This window comes from Neoarius graeffei, chromosome 25 (assembly GCF_027579695.1).
Source record: "Neoarius graeffei isolate fNeoGra1 chromosome 25, fNeoGra1.pri, whole genome shotgun sequence".
NCBI lineage: Eukaryota > Metazoa > Chordata > Actinopteri > Siluriformes > Ariidae > Neoarius > Neoarius graeffei.
Window position 1 is genome coordinate 58,230,765 of NC_083593.1, and position 25,775 is coordinate 58,256,539.

A 25,775-nucleotide genomic window follows, 5' to 3' on the forward strand; every position below is an offset into this window, starting at 1 on the left:
CCTTTATAGGGTTTTAATTACGTTCCTGAATGTGTGTGATGCTGTACATCATCAAAATTTTGCTTAAAAGTATAAAATTAATAAATATGCTTTGATCTTTCCGAGGTTCGTGATTTGACTTTATAATTTTTTTTTTATCCGAAGCTGAGGAATAAACTGATTAAATATTTCTGTAGGCGGTACGGTGGTGTAGTGGTTAGTGCTGTCGCCTCACAGCAAGAAGGTCCGGGTTCGAGCCCCGTGGCCGGCGAGGGCCTTTCTGTGTGGAGTTTGCATGTTCTCCCCGTGTCCGCGTGGGTTTCCTCCGGGTGCTCCGGTTTCCCCCACAGTCCAAAGACATGCAGGTTAGGTTAACTGGTGACTCTAAATTGAGCGTAGGTGTGAATGTGAGTGTGAATGGTTGTCTGTGTCTATGTGTCAGCCCTGTGATGACCTGGCGACTTGTCCAGGGTGAACCCCGCCTTTCACCCGTAGTCAGCTGGGATAGGATCCAGCTCGCCTGCGACCCTGTAGAACAGGATAAAGCGGCTACAGATAATGAGATGAGAAATATTTCTGTAAACGCTGTAATCAATCCTCACTGAGGTTCAGTATTAAACAGTAGACTCGTGAGTGTGTTGGATATTCAGTGATTAACGCTAAATATTTTTACGCCGCCTCCCAGACCTCACGATAAAGCAGACACCATGTTGGAAGAGCAGCCACGGCCCTGTGGCTCCACCCCCCTCGCAGAATAACCACACCTCTGGCAGTCGTGATCGTCACCGGCGCTCCGTGAGCTCCGAGCGCTTTGTCGAGACCCTGGTGGTGGCCGATAAGATGATGGTAGGCTACCACGGCCGCAAGGACATCGAGCACTACATCCTGTCTGTCATGAACATTGTAAGTTTGATTCTGCTTCTTGTTTACATCACATGACCACGCAGTGTCCAATCAGAGCTCCGTTTTCCGGCCTGGTCCTGGAACGGAACGCCTCGAGACCTCGACATCATTTTGTCTGACTTTGTGTCTTTTCTTCTTTTCTGGAGGTCAGGTTGCCAAACTTTACCATGATGCCAGTCTCGGAAACGTTGTGAACATTATCGTGACCAGGCTGATCGTTCTGACGGAGGACCAGGTGAGGGTTCTCACGCCATAACCACGATTTATAAACAACCAAACAATCAAAATAATATGTTTATAATAATCAGGGGACTTGGGTTGTTCCCTTGGGGGAATTTCCTCAAAAGGTTTTATGTAGAACCCTACAGCAGAGTTCCCCAAATAGAACCCTATTTGGAAGAGAGGAACCCCTGAGGAACACTTGAGGAACTCCTAAGAAGTGCCAAAAAGTTAAAAGTTTATTTCTGATTGGAAAACACTTCGTTGTAGAGTTCTACACAGAACCCTTCCCCGTTAATACACGATCTACACTCTGAGAAAAAGGGCTCTTTAAGGGTTTATATATCATTAAGGGTTCTTAGCATACAAAATGGGTTCTCCTGTGAACCATTAAGGATTTCCCTTTTTTCTAAAGAATGTTTTTTTTTTCTAAAACTGCATAAATTCAAATTATGAATCTGATTTGTTTTAATTCAACTTCAACACTTAGTTATCCAAATAAACCCTTAAAGAACCCTTAAAGAACCTTTCTTCCCAACAGTGTACCAAGTACTGAGAAGCTAAATGTGAAACTCCTGACAGGTTCGAGGTACTTGGTGCATTCTTAGAACAAAAAAAAAAGGGGGGGGGGGGTTCTTCAATGGTTCTAAGGTTTCATTTGATAATTGAGTGTTCTTGTTTTCCAAAAGATTTCCAAAACCATTCTGTGGTTCTCCATTTGTGGGAAGGTTCTCTGTGGATCTCAACACTAGATTGTTCCCGTGTCAGAAAGGAGCTGAAGTAGAAATGCTTTTAGGAGTTAAAGAACCCTGTGGTATCCAAATTAGGTGTACATTTGGATTCCCCATTGGATAATTAAGGGTTCTCAGCTTCTAAAAATGGTTCTACAGAGAACCTTTAGAGGGACAACTGAAGCTGATTGTGAGAAGAAAAACTTTCTGAAAGAGTTTCCTTCTTCGAAAGGATTTCATGCAGAACCCTTGAAGGAAGATAAGAGCCACTGAAGAACCTTTTTCTCCTGAGTTTACGGTTCTGTGTGGTGAAGTTCTGTGCTGTGTGTTAGAACGTTTCCTTGGAGCAGTGGTGTGAGCGGTGTGTGTGTGTGTGTGTGTGTGTGTGTGTGTGTGTGTGTGTGTGTGTGTGAGCCTACAAGAGTAATAACACAGTGACATATGGAGCCTTTAACTCTAATTATAAGGCTGCGTGGATGTTTTCACTGATCCTTCATTCTTTATTTAGTCTCCTATACATAGAACGTGAAGGTTCTGTCTTGGCAGAACCTATTTTCAGTAACACAGGGACTCTAGAGGGCTGTTTTTAATATGCTGGATCTGGATGAGACAGACAGACAGACAGACAGACAGACAGACAGACAGACAGAAGTGTCTTACCATCTGGGCCACCATGGAGAAAGATGAAAGCTCTTCAAATAGATAGAAGTTCACTCGAGTCCCTAAGGAGCACCGTAAACCTGTTCTACACGCAGATGTGTGTAATGAGAGAACCAGGTGTTCTACAGGCACCAGTCTGCTTTTATTATCCCTCACACCACCCTGACATTGATTATTTTCCTTTAACTACACATCCCTTTGTTAGTGTTTTATTCCTCTTATACAGTCACACAGCAATTTACCACTGATGAGATTTATTTTATAGAACATTGACATGTCATAGTTTTTATCCCTTTATAGTTGTATTTAAGGTTCATGAAACAAGTTGTCACTTATGTTATAGCAGCAGTAAACAGTTGTTCCCTCACTAGCCTCTCTCTATTCTCTGTCCAAGTTAATCAGACAAAAAATAATCACAGTTTGTTCTGTCATGTTCCTGAGAAACCGCAAAGAAGAAGAAGAAGTAAACTCCTCTGTGCTGAAGATCTCAGAGATCTTAAATTTCCAGCTTCACCTCTGACTGATACACAGCACTGACACTGGAGACTCCTTACAGACACGTTACACAAACATCCCTCATCACCGATAAATGATAACGCATGCGAACGAGAGCTTTCATATAAACCTGCGTTACTGTCAGAGCTGCTGCTGTGGTAGAGAATTACTCCACACCCTCTGATGGATCTTCTCAGAGCTTCTCTCTCCTCTGTGTGTGCTGCAGCCGAATCTGGAGATTAACCACCACGCTGATAAATCTCTGGACAGTTTCTGTAAGTGGCAGAAATCGCTCTTGTCTCATCAGGGGGACGGAAACAGCATCCCGGAGAACGGCATTGCTCACCACGACAACGCGGTTCTCATCACCAGGTCAGTGAGTTCTCCCACCTGTGCTTTTTTAATGAGCGTGAACAGAACCCTGGTGTGTTCTGTGTGTTCTGCTCCTCTTCGGTGCGGTGACACAGTGATCACACTCGGTCGGGTCTCAGAGCTCTGAGTGCGCTGGTCTCGACCTGCTTCCATGTGAACTCAAGCAGTGAGAAAGTGACTCAACTCTGAATTGACTCGCTCAGCTGCAGGAAGTGAATCAGATGCGCTGTGTGTTTTGGGGTTGTAAAGTTTTTTCTTTCTGTGAGCTGCGGAACTGAGCTGAAGGACAGAGCCATAGTGCTGCAACTACGTTTAGAAAAACTAATCTCTGAATGTGAGAAACGTCTTCTAAACATGTCATTTATATAATAATCTAACGGTTTATTGAGCGTAGGCTCCGCGTCCTTCGTGCCCAGGACAATTCTGTGATTTCTACGCACACTTTTTCCAGCATCGTATCTCTGACCAAAAGAGTTTTACAAGGACATTTTAACATTTTATAGTTCAATTGAAAATCAACAGATGCTTAAAAGTCTGAAAAACATCTGCGAAGAAAAAAATGATATGAAACATCACATTTGTACCCAAAGCACAGAGTTTTTATTGACGATTAATGCGAGGCATCGCAAAGTAGACGCAGATGTCTGAAGGTTAGACGATAAACGTTATTATGATTGTTTATGTGCTTAAATATTGACGCTGGAAAAAATGATGATTTAGTCTGAAAGTGCTGGAATGTAGGTTAATTGTGCTTCATAGTTTATTTTTTAATTTTTATCCATTTATTGATGAACTCTGTCGATCTGAGTGAACTTTTCTCAATAAGGAGGCAAATGGGGCGGCACGGTGGTGTAGTGGTTAGCACTGTCGCCTCACAGCAAGAAGGTCCGGGTTCGAGCCCCGTGGCCGGCGAGGGCCTTTCTGTGCGGAGTTTGCATGTTCTCCCCGTGTCCGTGTGGGTTTCCTCCGGGTGCTCCGGTTTCCCCCACAGTCCAAAGACATGCAGGTTAGGTTAACTGGTGACTCTAAATTGAGCGTAGGTGTGAATGTGAGTGTGAATGGTTGTCTGTGTCTATGTGTCAGCCCTGTGATGACCTGGCGACTTGTCCAGGGTGAACCCCGCCTTTCACCCGTAGTCAGCTGGGATAGGCTCCAGCTCGCCTGCGACCCTGTAGAACAGGATAAAGCGGCTACAGATAATGAGATGAGATGAGGAGGCAAATGAAAAGAGTGCCCAGTGGAACCTGGTTATTCTGCAGGATGAAATAGATGAAACAGGTGTAGATCAGATCCCCTGTGCCTTCTGCTCATCACTCAGCACCACAGTTTGCGATAAGGTTCTGTGAAAGTGCTGCGTCGCCAAGGCGATGAGTTCCAGGCTCTCAGTCACTGCACGCATTAGAAACGGTGACCATGTCGCTGCTAAACCCTGCACACCGTCATCACCTGGAAACCAATGCTGCACTTCTCTTCTAACTGTTTTGTCGACGTTACCACAGCAACCAAATCACACCCTCGGTTCACCTGTAGCATGTTCAGCATTTTTCCAACTTGTGCTAACATTTTTCCCCTCGGGTTTTCCTTTTCTCTCAGGTTTTTTGACAGGTTTTACAGCTCTGCACTCTTTGGTCCTCATGTTGTTGAGCCTGATGCTTTTTAAAGGAGAGATAAATCTACTTTTGATCTGCGATGGTGTGTTTACTGACATCTTCATTTCATAATTAAAGCTTAATTAATTAATTAATCAATCAATCAATTAATTAAGGACTTAATTAATTAACCCTATGTTCATTTTATGCTCTGATGAGAAACAGTAGCAGCTATAGAAAGTGTCTAATGCTAGCTACACTATATGGTCAAAGGTATGTGCACCCCAATGTGTTTCTTCTTCAAACTGTTCCCACACAGTTGTGTAGAACGTCTCTGTATTCTGGAGCTTTACAGTTTCCCTTCACTGGAACTCAGAGTCCAAACCTGTTCCAGCATGATGATGCTCCTGTACACACAATGAGCTCCGTGAAGACATGGTATGGTGTGTGAAGGTTGGAGTGAAGAACTCGAGTGTCCTTGTAGATGAACTGAATGAACACAAATCCCCACAGCCATGCCCCAAAATCTAGTGGAAAGGCATCCCAGAAGAGAAGAGAAGAGAAGAGAAGAGAAGAGAAGAGAAGAGAAGAGAAGAGAAGAGAAGAGAAGAGAAGAGAAGAGAAGAGAAGAGAAGAGAAGAGAAGAGAAGAGAAGAGAAGAGAAGAGAAGAGAAGAGTGGAGCTCATTATGACAATGAAGGAGAATAAATCTGGAATGAGACATTCAACAGGGACATACAGGAGTGATGGTTGGGGTGCACATACTTTTGGCCATATAGTGTAAATTAAATAGTGCACTAATCAGTGTGAAAATTTAATCAGTTGTGTGATTCACTTGTTACTCTGTGACGTCCTTCCAAGCTTTATTTTCTTCCTAAGGGTTTCTTCTCTACATGTAGAAGTTTTTCCAACATTTCTGTGAAAACTAACTGCAGGTAGGAAGTTGTGAAGTGGGAAGTGAAGCGGCGTCGGCTCACACACACCGTAGGTTCGGTCCGAGGAATCGTCCAGACGTTCAGCTTCGCTGCATCACACCTCATTTACATAACTGAAAAAAAAATCCCATAGAAACATCACTAGATATCTCCACGTGCCTAGAAAACGAGCGATCGTCTCTCAGGTTGTGACTCATGAGTAAAAAAACCCCACACAGTGTGAATTCTGAACTAACAGACGAGCACAAATCACATCACTGAAGGTGAATGGAGTAAAATAAAGGATGATTAAAGACGCAGTCTCGTCGTGTTCAGGGCTCTGTAAATTGCTGAAGGATTATTCTCCAGGCACTCATTACGTCTCGCTGCAGAGACTCAACACACACTGCTGTTCCTGTCCTTCCTGACATTTCTGTATTCTTTGGACTTTGCCTCGGATGAGAAACGCTGTGCTTGCCTGAGAACAGGCCGAAACAAATGAGCTGAGGTTCAGGTGAGATGGTGCAGTGGCTCGGGCCAAGAAAAAGCTCATGAATTACAGGACAGTGCCGTGTTCAGTCTGGAGATGCGATACGGGTGTCTTTTTTTTTTTTTTAAAGACACTGACGCAGGGTCCAGTAAGCGCTGATTAACCATCACATCTGGTAAGATCATTGTGGAATCCTCCAGGAAGGAAGATACCTCGGCTGGGTCTGTCGTTTATTTTAGCGATGCGGGGTTTTCGTTTATGACTAATGATCCCTTGGAAGAGAGAGCGAGCTCCACCAAGGCCAGACTTCTGATCGTACGCCGTATTTATCACCACACGACTCTGAAAGGCAGCTGGTGGAAAGAATGTGAATCGTTTGTGTATCTTAATGTGGACAACTTCATGAATTTCTGAGATGCGTTAAAGCGAGATGGTGCAGGAAGAAACCATAAAGAACACGTCTTCTCTTAAACTTTAAAAAGGCTTTAAGTTCTGGACATCACACTCACATCATGGTATAGAACCCTGAAAATCACAATAAACCACAGTGGGTTATTCAGGTTTAGAACCAAAATCTCCTCAAGGTTTCTGTGTGTTTTTTTGTGTTCATGAAATTTTAGATATTAATTCCTAACTCTAATTAGAAACTTATTGCAAAAGAATGTTTAACGAGACCGTCAATGACAATGTAGCTCACTCCGGCCCCGCCTAATCCAGAAGGAACGATCTAAAGTGGGCCATCTTGTGCAATAAATGTTGCGAGCTACAACCCCGATTCCAAAAAAGTTGGGACAAAGTACAAATTGTAAATAAAAACGGAATGCAATGATGTGGAAGTTTCAAAATTCCATATTTTATTCAGAATAGAACATAGATGACATATCAAATGTTTAAACTGAGAAAATGTATCATTTAAAGAGAAAAATTAGGTGATTTTAAATTTCATGACAACAACACATCTCAAAAAAGTTGGGACAAGGCCATGTTTCCCACTGTGAGACATCCCCTTTTCTCTTTACAACAGTCTGTAAACGTCTGGGGACTGAGGAGACAAGTTGCTCAAGTTTAGGGATAGGAATGTTAACCCATTCTTGTCTAATGTAGGATTCTAGTTGCTCAACTGTCTTAGGTCTTTTTTGTCGTATCTTCCGTTTTATGATGCGCCAAATGTTTTCTATGGGTGAAAGATCTGGACTGCAGGCTGGCCAGTTCAGTACCCGGACCCTTCTTCTACGCAGCCATGATGCTGTAATTGATGCAGTATGTGGTTTGGCATTGTCATGTTGGAAAATGCAAGGTCTTCCCTGAAAGAGACGTCGTCTGGATGGGAGCATATGTTGCTCTAGAACCTGGATATACCTTTCAGCATTGATGATGTCTTTCCAGATGTGTAAGCTGCCCATGCCACACGCACTAATGCAATCCCATACCATCAGAGATGCAGGCTTCTGAACTGAGCGCTGATAACAACTCGGGTCGTCCTTCTCCTCTTTAGTCCGAATGACACGGCGTCCCTGATTTCCATAAAGAACTTCACATTTTGATTCGTCTGACCACAGAACAGTTTTCCACTTTGCCACAGTCCATTTTAAATGAGCCTTGGCCCAGAGAAGACGTCTGTGCTTCTGGATCATGTTTAGCTACGGCTTCTTCTTTGAACTATAGAGTTTTAGCTGGCGACGGCGGATGGCACGGTGAATTGTGTTCACAGATAATGTTCTCTGGAAATATTCCTGAGCCCATTTTGTGATTTCCAATACAGAAGCATGCCTGTATGTGATGCAGTGCCGTCTAAGGGCCCGAAGATCACGGGCACCCAGTATGGTTTACCGGCCTTGACCCTTACGCACAGAGATTCTTCCAGATTCTCTGAATCTTTTGATGATATTATGCACTGTAGATGATGATATGTTCAAACTCTTTGCAATTTTACACTGTCGAACTCCTTTCTGATATTGCTCCACTATTTGTCGGCGCAGAATTAGGGGGATTGGTGATCCTCTTCCCATCTTTACTTCTGAGAGCCGCTGCCACTCCAAGATGCTCTTTTTATACCCAGTCATGTTAATGACCTATTGCCAATTGACCTAATGAGTTGCAATTTTAGTCCTTCAGCTGTTCCTTTTTTGTACCTTTAACTTTTCCAGCCTCTTATTGCCCCTGTCCCAACTTTTTTGAGATGTGTTGCTGTCATGAAATTTCAAATGAGCCAATATTTGGCATGAAATTTCAAAATGTCTCACTTTTGACATTTGATATGTTGTCTATGTTCTATTGTGAATACAATATCAGTTTTTGAGATTTTTAAATTATTGCATTCCGTTTTTATTTACAATTTGTACTTTGTCCCAACTTTTTTGGAATCGGGGTTGTATATGCACTATATACAAGCTATATACAGTGGTGCTTGAAAGTTTGTGAACCCTTTAGAATTTTCTATATTTCTGCATAAATATGACCTAAAACATCATCAGATTTTCACACAAGTCCTAAAAGTAGATAAAGAGAACCCAGTTAAACAAATGAGACAAAAATATTATACTTGGTCATTTATTTATTGAGGAAAATGATCCAATATTACATATCTGTGAGTGGCAAAAGTATGTGACCCTTTGCTTTCAGTATCTGGTGTGACCCCCTTGTGCAGCAATAACTGCAACTAAACGTTTGCGGTAACTGTTGATCAGTCCTGCACACCGGCTTGGAGGAATTTTAGCCCGTTCCTCCATACAGAACAGCTTCAACTCTGGGATGTTGGTGGGTTTCCTCACATGAACTGCTCGCTTCAGGTCCTTCCACAACATTTCCATTGGATTAAGGTCAGGACTTTGGCTTGGTCATTCCAAAACATTAACTTTATTCTTCTTTAACCATTCTTTGGTAGAACGACTTGTGTGCTTAGGGTCGTTGTCTTGCTGCATGACCCACCTTCTCTTGAGATTCAGTTCATGGACAGATGTCCTGACATTTTCCTTTAGAATTCGCTGGTATAATTCAGAATTCATTGTTCCATCAGTGATGGCAAGCCGTCCTGGCCCAGATGCAGCAAAACAGGCCCAAACCATGATACTACCACCACCATGTTTCACAGATGGGATAAGGTTCTTATGCTGGAATGCAGTGTTTTCCTTTCTCCAAACATAACGCTTCTCATTTAAACCAAAAAGTTCTATTTTGGTCTCATCCATCCACAAAATATTTTTCCAATAGCCTTCTGGCTTGTCCATGTGATCTTTAGCAAACTGCAGACGAGCAGCAATGTTCTTTTTGGAGAGCAGTGGCTTTCTCCTTGCAACCCGGCCACGCACACCATTGTTGTTCAGTGTTCTCCTGATGGTGGACTCATGAACGTTAACATTAGCCAATGTGAGAGAGGCCTTCAGTTGCTTAGAAGTTACCCTGGGGTCCTTTGTGACCTCGCCGACTATTACACGCCTTGCTCTTGGAGTAATCTTTGTTGGTCGGCCACTCCTGGGCAGGGTAACAATGGTCTCCATTTGTACACAATCTGTCTGACTGTGGGTTGGTGGAGTCTAAACTCTTTAGAGATGGTTTTGTAACCTTTTCCAGCCTGATGAGCATCAACAACGCTTTTACTGAGGTCCTCAGAAATCTCCTTTGCTCGTGCCTTGATACACTTCCACAAACATGTGTTGTGAAGATCAGACTTTGCTAGATCCCTGTTCTTTAAATAAAACAGGGTGCCCACTCACACCTGATTGTCATCCCATTGATTGAAAACACCTGACTCTAATTTCACCTTCAAGTTAACTGCTAATCCTAGAGGTTCACATACTTTTGCCACTCACAGATATGTAATATTGGATCATTTTCCTCAATAAATAAATGACCAAGTATAATATTTTTGTCTCATTTGTTTAACTGGGTTCTCTTTATCTACTTTTAGGACTTGTGTGAAAATCTGATGATGTTTTAGGTCCTATTTATGCAGAAATATAGAAAATTCTAAAGGGTTCACAAACTTTCAAGCACCACTGTATAGAAGCGATATCCACCCTAGGAATGTCGACCTATTTGCCAGAAAGAATCCAAAATGGCAAGGAACTGACTGAGAAGAAGCGATTTTTGTTGAACTGCTCATTAAGGCTTAATTAGTCCATAACTTCATTAATAATTGTAATGAAGCAAATCTGGGTAGAAGTTATATGCACCCTAGGTTCCCCTACCTTCATGCCAGAAAGAATCAAAATCGGTGAAGAATTGAGAGAGAAGAAGCGATTTTTGTAAAATGTGGACGACGACAGACAACACATGATGGCATAAACTCATTACCTGTCAGCTGGATGAGCTCATAATTGTTGGATTTATTTTGCATTGTAAAAGTTTTAATTTTCATGATGATGATGATGCAGACTAGAGATTCCTGGTGCAGTATGTTAGCGCAGTGTGTTAGCACAGTCCTCATTATCCAGCAGTGTTTCTACATTTTCTCAACACACCTAAACTTCCACGAAACTTTGCCTCACCTGGAATCCATGCACAGTGTTGGGGAATGAATGAATGAATTAATTCATTCATTCGTTCGTTTGTTCATTCATTGGTGCAGCACGGTGGTGTAGTGGTTAGCACTGTCACCTCACAGCAAGAAGGTTCTGGGTTCGAGCCCCGTGACCGGCGAGGGCCTTTCTGTGCGGAGTTTGCATGTTCTCCCCGTGTCCGCGTGGGTTTCCTCCGGGTGCTCCGGTTTCCCCCACAGTCCAAAGACATGCAGGTTAGGTTAACTGGTGACTCTAAATTGAGCGTAGGTGTGAATGGTTGTTTCCCAAGCCCAGAAATGGGAGGGTTGTGGCAGGAAGGGCATCTGGTATAAAACTATGCTCTAATTAATATGATGTGGATCAGTAGGGTCCACATGGACCCCGCCCTGGCAACAGTGCTGGACAAGGAGGAGGAAGAAGAAGAACATTCATTCATTCATCTTCAGTAAGCAGTTTATCCTGGTCAGGGAGGTGGTGAATCCAAAGTCTGTCCCAGGAACACTGGGTGCGATCTGGGAATACACCCACCAGTCCATCACACACACATTAACACACTCATTGACACCTCGGTGTAATTAAACACAGGCAGCAAAACACGGTTCTGCTTCAGTTCCACTTCTGAGTTTGGTCACTATGTCTTGATTGACAGTTTGGTCCCGCCCCTGAGCTCACCCTGTGATTTTATTATCCGACACAATGAGGAATGGCAGGAGGGACGCGTCGGGAAATTAAAGTAACCGAATCAGAGTAAACAGTTTTCATTGTGCTCAGCCCTGCGAGTGCTCCTCACGCTTCTCTGGATGTCTTCCATAAAGATCAGAGAGGAGCAGAAGGACAGCGAGGAGCTGAAATTAAATTTTCAATTCAGTGTTCTTGTGTGTGTGTGTGTGTGTGTGTGTGTGTGTGTTTTAATACATTAAGAGCCCACATATGATTGGATTGCATGTTGCCATTAAAAATAAATGAGTGTATTCTCAAGGCCTCGTCTTTCCCGTCTCAGTGTGTGCGTGCCTGCTGCTTCGTTTTCTTTTATTGGATTATCAGCACAGTGTGTACATTATTTAGACAGCTTGGCAGGAGGCGAGACGACATGCATGGTTTGGCTTTGCATTCTTGGCCGTGTTGTTTCAGATTCAAACAAAAGCACTTTTTAGTGTGTGTGCTGCAGACGGGGTGAGGATTTTTTTTTAAATATAAATTTGCCTGAGATATTTATGTTGTAGTGGTTTTTGTGTTTTGACAGAGATGATAAATTAGAGCTTTTATAGCATCTGATCGTGTATAAACTCACTTTAGATTATGTGCAGTATCATTCATAAAGCAGAAATCTCCTGAGATGCTTCAGAGTGAGGATTAAATATAAAACCACTTTAGATTTCACTTTTACACTAATTTCTTCTGATCTGAAAACGGGTTACATATAGACATTAAATCCATCCATACAACAAACTCCACGCTTCTGTCGGCCCGATATGAAACCCAGAACATCTTGGATTCTTTAATTTGTTCCAGATCAGGCCCCATGTCTTTGCTCTTGTGCTACAGAGGACGTCAAACAAAGAGTTCTGGCCTCCTGCCTTTGGCTTGACTCAACAACTGCATCAGACTCGACTTCTTAGGAGGTGTTAAATGCCCCGTTTGGGGAATGAGAAAATATTTGGCATTCTTTAGTAACGGCTGTGCTGTCAAAAACGTCTGCCAAACTGGTGACAAGCCCAAGAAAAAAAAGGAGAACAGTTTGTTTAAGAAAATAAAAAGAGTGTGGTCCAAACTACCAGTGGAGTAGAGTACGGTAGAGTGGAATAGTGTAGTGTGGAGTGGAGTAGGGTAGGGTGGAGTGGAGTAAGGTAGGGTGGAGTGGAGTGGAGTAGGGTGGAGTAGTGTAATAATAATAATAATATGTTCAATTTATATAGCGCCTTTCTCAAAACCCAAGGTCGCTGTAACGGTCCATGTAGGTGGGTGGAGCACAGAAGGACGGCAGGACAGAACTGTTTAACAAAACTCTCTTTATTTTGCACTTTTCAGATGCAAACACACGCACACACATCAGCCGTCTGGTTGTGGAGAGAGTCCCTCTGCTCTCACTCTCTCTCCTTAAGAAGGGCGCGGTCACTGGGAAGACACACAAACACATCAATTAACAACAGGTGTAGTGATTCTGCCACTTGACTTCCCTGACTCCGCCCTCCTGTCACAGACCGATGCTAGACCACGCCCCCGCTGCCACATACCCCCACCGCCCGACTCAGGCCGGGCAGCCGTCCGGCCCGCAGCCGACTCCCCCCCCCCCCCCCCCCCTTGACGGGAGAGGAAGTCCGCCACAACCATCTGCGCCCCCGGCCTGTGGATCACCTTGAAGTTAAAGGGTTGGAGTGCCAGATACTTACGGGTGATCCGCGCATTGGCATCCTTCATGCGGTGGAGCCACTGGAGGGGCGCGTGGTCCGAACAGAGGGTGAAAGGGCGTCCCAGCAGGTAGTGCCGGAGGGCGAGGACCGCCCACTTGATCGCCAGGCACTCCTTCTCGATGGTACTGTAGCGCCCCTCACGCACCGACAGCTTGCGGCTAATGTACAAGACGGGGCGATCCTCCCCCTCCACCTGCTGGGACAAAACAGCCCCCAGCCCTCTGTCCGACGCATCCGTCTGCAACATAAAGGGGAGAGAAAAGTCAGGGGAGTGTAAAAGTGGCCCCCCACGCAGTGCAGCCTTAACCTTAGAAAAAGCCCGCTGGCATTGCTCCGTCCACTGGACCGGATCTGGTGCCCCCTTTTTAGTCAGATCAGTCAGCGGGCTGGTGACGTCCGAATAATTAGGTATAAACCTACGATAATAGCTAGCCAGCCCCAGGAACTGTCTCACCCCCTTTTTGGTCTTGGGCCTCGGGCAGGCCGCAATCGCTGCAGTCTTGTTAATTTGGGGACGCACCTGCCCGTTGCCCAAGTGGAAGCCCAGATACCGTACTTCCACCCGCCCAATCGCACACTTCTTCGGGTTGGCAGTGAGACCCGCCCGCCTCAGCGACCTAAGGACAGCCCTCAGGTGTTGTAGGTGCCGCGGCCAGTCATTACTATAAATAATGATATCGTCTAAGTACGCGGCCGCATAGGTGGCGTGGGGGCGGAGGACCCTGTCCATCAGCCGCTGAAACGTAGCAGGCACCCCAAACAGCCCAAAAGGAAGTGTGACGAATTGGTGTAAGCCGAACGGTGTGGAAAAGGCCGTTTTTTCACGGGATAATGGAGTCAAGGGGATCTGCCAATAACCCTTTGTTAAATCCAGTGTTGAGTAAAAACGAGCCGTGCCTAGCCGATCGAGCAACTCATCAATACGAGGCATTGGGTACGCATCAAATTTAGACACCGCGTTGACTTTTCTATAGTCCACACAGAACCGGACCGACCCATCGGCCTTGGGTACCAAGACCACCAGGCTGCTCCAGTCACTGTGGGACTCCTCGACGATGCCCATTTCAAGCATGGCCTCAAGTTCTTCCCGAACCACCTTTTTCTTGTGTTCGGGTAACCTGTAAGGGCGGCTACGCACTACCACCCCCGGGGGCGTCTCAATGTGGTGCTCTATGAGGTTAGTGCGGCCGGGCAGGGGTGAGAACACGTCCGAAAACTCGGTCTGCAACTGGGCAACCTCCACGAGTTGGGTCGGGGAGAGGTGGTCTCCACAGGGGACCGGAGAGGGACGTGATGCTAATGTTCCTTTTTGAACCTCCGGCCCCAGCTCCGCCTTCTCTGGAACCACCGACACCAACGCCACGGGGACCTCCTCGTTCCAGAGTTTGAGTAGGTTGAGGTGGTAAATCTGTAGCGCCCCACCCCTGTCCGTTCGCTTCACCTCATAGTCGACGTCCCCGACTCGCCGTGTGACCTCAAAGGGTCCTTGCCACTTGGCGACTAATTTAGAGCTCGATGTGGGCAACAGTACGAGTACTTTCTCTCCCGGTGCAAACTCTCTAAGGCGCGTACCCTTGTTGTACAGGCGGGTTTGCCGTTCTTGGGCCTGCTGCAAATTCTCCTGGGTTAGCTGTGTGAGTGTGTGGAGTTTTGCACGCAGGTCAATAACGTATTGAATTTCATTTTTGCTTGGTGAAGGTCCCTCCTCCCAATTTTCTCACAGCACGTCTAAAATGCCGCGCGGCTTATGCCCATATAATAATTCAAACGGGGAGAACCCCGTGGAGGCTTGGGGGACCTCTCGCACTGCAAAGAGCAAGGGTTCGAGCCATTTATCCCAGTTACGCGTGTCCTCACTTACAAATTTCTTAATTATGTTTTTAAGGGTGCGATTAAACTGTTCCACTAAGCTGTCCGTTTGTGGGTGATAAACGCTGGTGCGGATCGGCTTAATACCTAATAACCCATACAGTTCATTCAGTGTTCGTGACATAAACAAGGTGCCTTGATCAGTCAGAATCTCTTTCGGGATTCCAACTCGGGAGATGACACGGAAGAGCGCCTCCTCAATACTGCGTGCTGAGATATTGCGAAGAGGCACTGCTTCTGGGTATCGCGTTGCATAGTCCACCAGAACTAATATAAAGCGGTACCCTCGTGTTGACCGATCTAATGGCCCGACGAGATCCATCCCAATTCTTTCGAATGGGGTCTCGATTAACGGTAGAGGGCGCAAAGGCGCTTTTGGAATGGCTGCTGGATTTACTAACTGGCATTCGCGGCATGCCGTACACCACCTACGGACATCGCCGCGAATCCCCGGCCAATAGAATCGGGTCATTATTCGGGCTAGTGTTTTATCCTGCCCTAAGTGTCCAGCCATGGGATTAAAATGAGCCGCCTGGAATACCAATTCCCGGCGGCTCTTCGGAATTAAAAGCTGCGTGACTTGCTCTTTCGTTTGAGTGTCCTGCGTCACTCGGTATAATCTATCCTTCATAATCGCGAAGTAGGGGAAGGACGGGGTGGCGTTCGGCTGGAGCGTTTGACCATCGATTACTCTCCCTTGGTCAAAAGCATGCCGCAGAGTCTCGTCTCGCGATTGCTCTAATGGGAAATCCGCGAGGGATTCCCCAATAGAGAGAGGAGGAGCCGGCAGCTCCTCACTCTGGCGCGGAGATGACGTAGACGGCTCTGTGACAGCTGCTCCCGCCAAAGCGACACCGGGACCTCCCCCTGTCAAATGGCAGGACCCACTCTTGACTAAGTGCGTCATTAAACCCCGAAATCCCGGCCAATCAGTCCCCAAAATTAAAGAGTGGGTAAGGTGAGGATTAACCGCCGCCTTCACTATAAATTTTTCCCCTCTGAAAATAATGTGGACCGACACTAAAGGGTAGCGGTGAACATCCCCGTGCACACACAACACCTTCACCAATTGTGCTCCCCCCAATGCCTCGTCTTGCACCAGGTTTTGGTGGATTGAGGTCTGATTACAGCCAGAATCCACCAACGCCTGATATGTATCCCCTTGGATACTCACCGGTATGCGATACGCTCCGGCCCGATCGAGGGTGGTTCCTGGAGCATTGGGGATCTGAACCACCGCGCCCACCTCCATTATCGAGCACTGCTGTTGGAGGTGGCCCGGTTCCCTGCAGCGCCAGCAAACCGGCCCGGGCTTCCTCTCTGCACTAGTGCTCTGGGGCTCACTCACCTGAGGGGGGGGAGAGACAGACAAAGAAGGGAGACACGGAAGGGCACCGCGGGTGCGGCGGGCCGGCTGAGGTGGCGCCGGCCCCTGTCTCCGCGGTGGGGGAATGGGGCGAGGAGAAGACACAGGAGGAAGAGAGAGAGGAGAGAAGAGAAGAGGTCGTCTGCTGTCCTGCTGTCGGGACAGCCGCCAGATGATCCTCCGCCAGCTCGATTGTCTGATCCAGCGACGCCGGGCGGTGGCACTGGACCCATTCTGCAGTTCCCGCTGGTAGACGCGCGACGAACTGTTCCAGTACCACCTGGTCGATGACTCCCTCGGTGTCGCAGCTGTCGGCCCTCAACCACTGCCAGCAGGCGTCCCGGAGTTGCTGGCCAAACGCGAATGGCCGGCCGACTTCCTCCAAGCGCAGAGCACGGAAACGCTGATGTTGTTGCTCTGGGGTGCGTCCCACCCGCTGGAGGACGGCCTGGTGAAGGTCCGCGTAGGCCAGCCGGCGGTCGGCGGGGAGCTGTAGTGCAGCCAGCTGCGCCTCTCCCGTTAGCAGGGGGAGGAGGCACGCCGCGCGCTGTTCCACCGGCCACCCCGAGGTCTCTGCTACCTGCTCAAAGAGCGTGATGAATGCCTCAGGGTCATCCTGCGGGCCCATCTTCGTGAGGGTGGAAGGGCCCGCGGCGGTGGAGTTGGTGGATCCCGCTGACGCGAGGAGGTGCCGGAACGCCCAACGATCTTCCTGTTGCGCCAGCACCAGGGCCTCGAACCGTTGTTCTTGCTCCTTTCGGAGGGCGAGCAGCGCCTGGTGCTGGCTCTGTTGGGCCGTGGCGAGGGCGTGGATCAGGTCGGCGAAGGTGGAGGACTCCATGGGGCTGTTGTCTTCTGTGCTCGGGTCCCGGGTTTCAGCACCACTGTAACGGTCCATGTAGGTGGGTGGAGCACAGAAGGACAGCAGGACAGAACTGTTTAACAAAACTCTCTTTATTTTGCACTTTTCAGATGCAAACACGCACACACATCAGCCGTCTGGTTGTGGAGAGAGTCCCTCTGCTCTCACTCTCTCTCCTTAAGAAGGGCGCTGTCACTGGGAAGACACACAAACACATCAATTAACAACAGGTATAGTGATTCTGCCACTTAACTTCCCTGACTCCGCCCTCCTGTCACAGACCGATGCTAGACCACGCCCCCGCTGCCACAGTCGCTTTACAATAATAGGCAGAAAAAAGAAAAGAAAAAAGTCCACCAAATAGAGGTCAGGATATCATTCCAGTGGTGTAGCAGCCACAGTCCCACCAAAAGGCACACAAAAACAAGTCCCACATCTCCATCACAGCCGCCATGACACCGCCAGCAACTTCGCCCGAACACCACACCATGGATCCACAAAGTGAGCACAGAAGCACCGCCACACAGAGCGCTGGTATGTCCCAAACCGCCTGCACAGCCGCCGTGATGCCACCAAGCAACATCGCTCGGAACATCACGCCAAGCATTAAAGCACAGAGCACTGGACAACCACGATGTTAAAATGAGCAACAAGCTCACTGCAGTCCATAGCTGGGAGCACAGGCATCACCCACAGTGAACCAAGGCCTGGAGGGAACCAACGCCCAAAACTAGGTCCGGAGCTACACCACAACTGGCGGACAAAAACACTCAAACAAACATCAAACACAGAAAAAAGAAAAAAAATTAAATTAAAAAAAGGAGAGAAAATAAAATAAAAAAAAGCTCCGATGAGAAGCGGCAGCCAGAATGCGCACAACATACTCTCAACCGGAAACCAGAAACGGAAAAAAAAAGGTAGGGTGGAGTGGAGTAGTGTAGGGTAGTGTGGAGTAATGTAGGGTAGTGTGGTATGGAGTGGAGTAGGGTGGAGTAGGGTAGGGTAGGGTGGAGTGGAGTAGTGTAGGGTGGGGGAGTGTAGTGGAGTAGGGTGGAGTGGAGTAGTGTAGGGTGGAGTGGAGTAAGGTAGGGTGGAGTAGTGTAGGGTAGTGTGGAGTGGAGTAGGGTAGAGTGGAGCAGTGTAGAGTAGAGCAGGTTAGGGTGGAGTGGAGTAGTGTAGGGTAGGGTGGAGTAGAGTAGTGTAGGGTAGGGTGGAGTGGAGTAGAGTGGAGTAGGGTAGAGTGGAGTAGGGTAGAGTGGAGTAGTGTAGGGTAGAGTAAGATAGGGTGGAGAAGGGTAGGGTAGGGTGGAGTAGTGTAGGGTGGAGTGGAATAGTGGATTGGAGTAGTGTAAGGTGGAGTGGAATAGTGGATTGGTGTAGGGTAGGGTGGAGTAGTGTAGGATAGGGTAAGGTAGGGTGGAGTGGAGTGGAATAGTGTAGGGTGGAGTGGAATAGTGGAGTAGGGTAGGGTGGAGTGGAGTAGTGGAGTGGAGTAGTGTAGGGTGGAGTGGAGAAGTGGAGTGGAATAGTGGAGTAGTGTAGGGTGGAGTGGTGTCATGTAGGGTAGGGTGGAGTGGAGTAGTGTAGGGTAGTGTGAAGTGGAGTAGGGTAGGGTGGAGTAGGGTAGGGTGAAGTGGAGTAGTGTAGGGTAGGGTGGAGTAGTGTAGGGTAGTAGAGTGGAGTAGGGTGGAGTAGAGTAGGGTTGGGTGGAGTAGGGTAGTGTGGAGTGGAGCAGTGTAGAGTAGAGCAGGGTAGGGTGGAGTGGAGTAGTGTAGGGTAGGGTGGAGTGGAGTGGAGTAGTGTAGGGTGGAGTAGGGTAGGGTAGTGTGGAGTAGTGTATGGTAGGGTGGGGTGGAGTGGAGTGGAGTAGTGTAGGGTGGAGTGGAGTAGGGTAGAGTGGAGTAGGGTAGAGTAAGGTAGGGTGGAGAAGGGTAGGGTAGAGTGGAGTAGGATAGAGTAAGGTAGGGTGGAGAAGGGTAGGGTAGGGTGGAGTGGAGTGGAATAGTGGATTGGTGTAGGGTAGGGTGGAGTAGTGTAGGATAGGGTAAGGTAGGGTGGAGTGGAGTGGAATAGTGTAGGGTGGAGTGGAATAGTGGAGTAGGGTAGGGTGGAGTGGAGTAGTGGAGTGGAGTAGTGTAGGGTGGAGTGGAGAAATGGAGTGGAATAGTGGAGTAGTGTAGGGTGGAGTGGTGTCATGTAGGGTAGGGTGGAGTGGAGTAGTGTGGGGTAGTGTGGAGTAGTGTAGGGTAGTGTGAAGTGGAGTAGTGTAGGGTAGGGTGGAGTAGAGTAGGGTGAAGTGGAGTAGTGTAGGGTAGGGTGGAGTAGTGTAGGGTAGTGGAGTGGAGTAGGGTGGAGTAGAGTAGGGTTAGGTGGAGTAGGGTAGTGTGGAGTGGAGCAGTGTAGAGCAGGGTAGGGTGGAGTGGAGTAGGGTAGGGTAGGGTGGAGTGGAGTGGAGTGGAGTGGAGTGGAGTGGAGTAGTGTAGGGTGGAGTAGGGTAGGGTAGTGTGGAGTGGTGTATGGTAGGGTGGGGTGGAGTGGAGTAGTGTAGGGTAGGGTGGAGTGGAGTAGGGTAGGGTAGAGTGGAGTAGGGTAGAGTAAGGTAGGGTGGAGAAGGGTAGGGTAGAGTGGAGTAGGATAGAGTAAGGTAGGGTGGAGAAGGGTAGGGTAGGGTGGAGTGGAGTGGAATAGTGGATTGGTGTAGGGTAGGGTGGAGTAGTGTAGGATAGGGTAAGGTAGGGTGGAGTGGAGTGGAATAGTGGAGTAGTGTAAGGTAGGGTGGAGTGGTGTCATGTGGAGTGGAGTAGTGTGGAGTAGTGTAGGGTAGAGTGGAGTAGTGTAGGGTGGAGTAGGGTAGGGTGGAGTAGTGTAGAGTGGAGTAGTGTAAGGTGGGGGAGTGGAGTGGAGTAGGGTGGAATGGAGTAGTGTAGGGTGGAGTGGAATAGTGGGGTGGAATAGTGGGTTAGTGTAGGTTGGAGTGGAGTAGTGGAGTGGAATGATGGAGTAGTGTAGGGTGGAGTGGAGTAGTGTAGGGTAGAGTGGAGTGGAATAGTGGAGTAGTGTAGGGTGGAGTGGAGTAGGGTAAGGTGGAGTAGTGTAGGGTAGGGTGGAGTGGAGTAGTGTGGGGTAGAGTGGAATAGGGCAGGATAGGGTGGAGTGGAATGGAATAGGGTAGGGTTGAGTGGAATGGAATAGTGGAGTGGAATAGGGTCGGGTTGAGTGGAATGGATTAGTGGAGTAGTGTAAGGTGGAGTGGAGTGGAGTAAGGTAGGGTGGAGTAGGGTAGGGTGGAGTGGAGTAGGGTAGGGTGGAGTGGAGTAGGGTAGGGTGGAGTAGAATAGTGGAGTAGTGTAGGTTGGGGTAGGGTGGAGTGGAGTAGGGTAGGGTGGAGTGGAATAGTGGAGTAGTGTAGGGTGGAGTGGAATAGTGGAGTGGAGTAGTGGAGTGGGGTAGTGGAGTGGAGTGGAGTAGTGGAGTGGAGTGGAATAGTGTAGGGTGGAGTGGAGTAGGGTAGGGTGGAGTGGAGTGGAATAGTGGATTAGTGTAGGGTGGAGTGGAGTAGTGGAGTGCAATGATGGAGTAGTGTATGGTGGGGGAGTGGAGTGGAGTAGGGTGGTATAGAGTGGTATATGCCGTAGTGTAGAGTAGGGTATTGTCATTAGGACCCCCTTGAAAATGAGATGCCACATCTCAAGGGGTTATCCTCAAAATAAATAAATAAAATAAAATATGAATAGTGTAGGGTGGAGTGGAGTAGGGTAGGGTAGGGTGGAGTGGGGTAGGGTAGGGTAGGGTGGAGTAGGGTAGGGTGGAATGCAATAGTGGAGTAGTGTGGAGTGGAGTGGAGTGGAGTGGAGTAGGGTAGGGTAGGGTGGAGTAGAATAGTGGAGTAGTGTAGGGTGGAGTGGAGTGGAGTGGAGTGGAGTAGGGTAGGGTAGGGTTGAGTGGAATAGTAGTGGAGTGGAGTAGGGTAGGGTAGAGTGGAGTAGAATAGTGGAGTAGGGTAGGGTGGAGTGGAGTAGGGTAGGGTAGGGTGGAGTGGAGTGGAGTGGAGTGGAGTAGGGTAGGGTAGGGTATGAATGAGCCCTTTATTGTCACTAGTCAGTGCCAGTGAAATTAACCATCAACCCGTCCTTACATATACACATACATACAATTGACAGAGGGGGAGTAGACAGAACAGGAAGACAGGGATGAAAATTAAAAAATACGGAGAACATGAAAAGAGGGGAGGAGAAAAAAGATGTAGAGGTAGATGTAGAGGTAACCCAGCGCAAGCAAGCAGCCGGTTCCTGCAGCCACGACGGCGCTGGTCATGCACCCGCTTGTCACACTGGGGGTAAAAAGCAGTGACCGTGGAGAGTGGGGGAAGGAATGCAAGAGCGCCTCACCGCAGTGATCTTCGGGGGAGTTGTTGTTCCAGCAACAGCCTTGGCCAAGGCCAGTGCTGTCTGAGGGAGCCGAAAGCAGATACAGTAAGTTTGGGATTGTTTGGTCTTGGGGCGAGTAGACACATTCTTTTACACAACTACTCTGTTTGTCCATTCTGGTCTCTGAATCGATCCATTTTCCTTTGCAAAGCCAAAAGCTTCTCCATAGCCACAGTCTGAGTGCCGACATCTCTGCCCACCGCTTCAATCATGTCGGGCAGCTTTATGGGGCTTTGGACAGCTGTCACCGTTTTCTGATTTCCTCAATAAACCAGGGCAATGCCTAATCCAATCAGCAAAAGTCCTGTGATCATGGTTCCGAATAGGTAGATGTCTTCAATGTCCTCCACAGAAAGAACCGCCAGGCACACGACCCGCCACCTCTCCCACGCGTCCATCGTGTAGCCAGCTGCGAACATTCTGGCAGGACAGGCTGGTTCCCCCGAACCCAGGCTTCTCGTTGAGAAAATTGTGTCAATTGCGTGAAGAGACCAGTTTATCAAGTCTATGATTTTTAGTTTGGAGAGCAGTGTGGAGAGAGTCTCTCAAAAGTATAGACAATAGACAGACGAGACAGAGAAGCAAAAGCAGGGAAGATAAGGGAGAGGAGAGGGAGAGAAATGTGACCGCCTTCCGTGAGAGCACGGAGAAAAGAGCACAGAAAAGGGAAAAAGAGAACAGAAAAAGAGCACAGAGAAAAGGGTAGGGTAGGGTGGAGTAGAATAGTGTAGTGTAGGGTAGGGTAGGGTGGAGTGGAGTGGGGTAGAATAGTGGAGCGGAGTGGAGTGGGGTGGGGTGGGGTAGTGTAGTGTAGTGTAGTGTAGGGTGGGGTGGAGTAGTGTAGGGTAGAGTGGAGTGGAGTAGGGTAGGGTGGAATGGAATAGTGGACTGGAGTGGAGTGGAGTAGGGTAGGGTAGGGTAGGGTGGAATGGAATAGTGGAGTAGTGTAGGGTGGAGTGGAGTAGGGTAGTGGGGTGGGGTAGTGTAGGGTAGGGTAGAGTGGAGTGGAGTGGAGTAGGGTAGGGTGGAATGGAATAGTGGAGTAGTGTAGGGTGGAGTGGAGTAGTGTCAGCTACTTGTCAACTTATAAATTTGTCTTGTGCCCGTTGTGATAAGGAAAAACAAACTACTGCTAAACTCACTCTAAAATACTTAACGCTTCTAATGAAACAGCTTTTACAGCTTTTTTTCCAGCGCGACCGCAATGCATAATGGGATATATTGCTTGGTTAGTGCCCATCAGTTGTACACTACTTTTCATGGTGCATTGTGGGATTCTGTGAGTGCAGTATATAGGGTGTAATAATTCTCACCATACATTCAGACAGCACTACAAAATGGCGAACTCACTATAGAGTTCACTGTATAGTGAGTAGTGAGTTATTTCGGACACAGAATTGGTGTCTATGAATTTTAAGTGTTTATTATTGTATATTTTTTGTCTTCTTATTTGTTATGTAAAATATGTGTATGTGTCTTATTTAATTAAAGACCATTGATTGATTGATTGATTGATTGATTGATTGATTGATTGATTGATTGATTGGAATAGCGTGGACTGGAGTGGAGTGGAACGTTATGGTGTGGTGTGGAGTGGAATAGAGTGGAGTGGTAAAGTATAAACCACTCCCAGCTTCCTCAGTGACAGAAACACTATCGAGGATTCTACTGTACTGGTTTAATTCCAGCATAGAGACAAATATAATCAATGGAATTTTTAGAACCCCAGTGATGGAGTGATGAACTCGGTTCTGTTAGATGGAACTGATTTGTGCTTTTGGATGAGTACTGACAAGTACAAGAACAAAGAAAGAAAGAAAGAAAGAAAGAAAGAAATCACTGCCTTTATGATGTTGTAATCCAGTTCAATCCCAATCTAACCGAGAGATTTGTGTTCTCCACAGATACGACATCTGCACCTACAAGAACAAGCCTTGCGGTACTCTCGGTGAGTCTAGAACCGTTCCTCACTTTATTCCCTTGTAGATAAACTCCTGAATCCTGAATCTGTATTCATGACACAGTTACCAAACACAGGATGGAGGAATTTTATGTTTACACACTTTACATAGGGACCAATGCTGCAAGGTGTTTGGGAAAATAGTGTGTGTGTGTGTGTGTGTGTGAAGTCAAGTTTGTTTGTATCGCGCTTTTAACAATAAACATTGTCGCAAAGCAGCTTTACAGAATTTTAATGACTTTAAACATGAGCTAATTTTATCCCTAATCTATCCCCAATGATGAAGCCTGTGGCGACGGTGGCAAGGAAAAACTCCCTCAGACGACATGAGAAAGAAACCTCGAGAGGAACCAGACTCAAAAGGGAACCCATCCTCATTTGGGCAACAACAGACAGCATGACTATAACATTAACAGTTTTAACATGAAGTCAGTTTCGTTGATGTTATAAACTCTTCATTGATGGAAACTTGAGTGCAAAACTGTTCATGACAACTGCAGTCCTAAAGTTAGCAAGTCAGCTGTAGTCCTCAGCCATAAAAGCATTACTGTAAGAGTCCAGAGCGTCCTCCAGGTGTGACTTTCAACTGTCCTCATGGGGCCGTCCTCCACAGGAGCGATGTGATGAGACTCCAACCAGACACAGGGCACCAGGATGGATCAGGCAGGTCCGAGGAGCAGAAGAGGTTCAGCATGTCGATCCCAGGATTGACATGTAACTCAGAGGGACAGATTTGGAGGGGGGGAAAGCACAGGTTGTTAGGTATGCCCAATGTCACCTGAATAAGTAGGAGCAGTATACATATTGCACCGAGTACAAGCAGGGACTCCGGCAACTAACTATGACAGCATAACTAAAAGGGGAGAGTCAGAAGGTAACACAGGCATGAGGGGCCCCGGGACATAAAGCAGCAGCCACTACACCGTCAACAAACTCGAGTGAGCAAGCGAGTGGGGACTGACAGCATCCATACATCCCAGTTTACCAAAACACTCTGTCTGAGGATCCTCCAGATCTACTCCTTTACCTCACATGCGCACACACGTGAGTGGAGAAGCTCGCTGGCTTTACTGAGCCTCGGCCCAAACCTAGCACTTGGCTTCTCTCTCTCTCTCTCGCTCCCTCTCTCTCTCTTTCTCTCTCTGTCTCTCTCTCTCTCCCCTGTTCCTCCTCCAGACCTTCCCCCCATTGTCTGTCTGTTTGCCCTGAGCCGGAGGTGTTTAGCCCTCCCCTGACTGCATGAGGAGAAAAGAAGAGAGGGAACAGAACAAAGCAGATAAAAAAACGTGAAAGAGAAAGTGTATGAACTGAACTGAGATTTGTTTTTTGTGTAAATTCGGACAGAGGGGCGTGTCTTTGCCTCATCATGTCTCCACCCAGCCTCTCCAGGCAAAGACATATATCTCTGAGAAACATCAGGACTGCAGGGCGCTTTGACAGATTGACCGCATTCATCACATTCCACCGGTCCCTTTAATTGCCCCGGCATCTGCTCGGCTTCCTCACTGCAGCCCTCCTCCCCCTCCCCATACCTCCCCTCCCCTCCTGTTCCTCACCTCTCCACCCTCAGGGACCACAGGGATCACAGGCTGGGGTCAGAATCTCACCCAGGGGTTCGGGGGAAATAGCAGAGAGCAGATCACACCACTGAGTTCCTGAGCTGAGAAAAAAACAAGATGTGCTTGAGGGTGTATTCCCACTCGGCCCGACGGCTTCGTCCCGCCCCTGAGCGATCATCCCCCGACTGCAGCTCACATCCATCAGTAACATGAAAACAGGTCTGTTATTAACCCAAATATTCTCCACTGAACTGAAAAGTGTACTGTAGTGTTATCTTATCACGCCCGAGTGACTGGTCCAATCGAACCGCCCTCGAGCGCGATACACAGCTCGCTCGCTCATCAAACGAACTGGACCTAGGGGCTCAAACGCGCTTGGGTCCAGTATGGCTCACCTTGTTATGAGTACACCCTTAAAGTCAGAAATCTACTATTCTGGACTGGTTCCACAATCAAGATCACGACTTTAA

General features: G+C 47.6%; 1 protein-coding gene across 8 annotated transcripts in view; it reads left to right on the top strand.

Moving 5' to 3' along the window:
* The window catches only part of adamts6 (ADAM metallopeptidase with thrombospondin type 1 motif, 6), a 126,490-nt gene that overhangs the window by 35,085 nt on the left and 65,630 nt on the right, over positions 1-25,775 (top strand). For all 8 annotated transcript variants that reach the window (XR_009651569.1, XM_060909059.1, XM_060909060.1 and 5 more), the window contains 4 exons: positions 665-882; positions 1,034-1,117; positions 3,214-3,359; positions 23,691-23,734. Coding sequence is in view for 7 of the 8 variants with exons in the window: in XM_060909059.1 (XP_060765042.1) it covers positions 665-882; positions 1,034-1,117; positions 3,214-3,359; positions 23,691-23,734 (492 nt within the window). In the remaining variant the exon portion in view is untranslated. The remainder of the gene's footprint in view (positions 1-664; positions 883-1,033; positions 1,118-3,213; positions 3,360-23,690; positions 23,735-25,775) is intronic.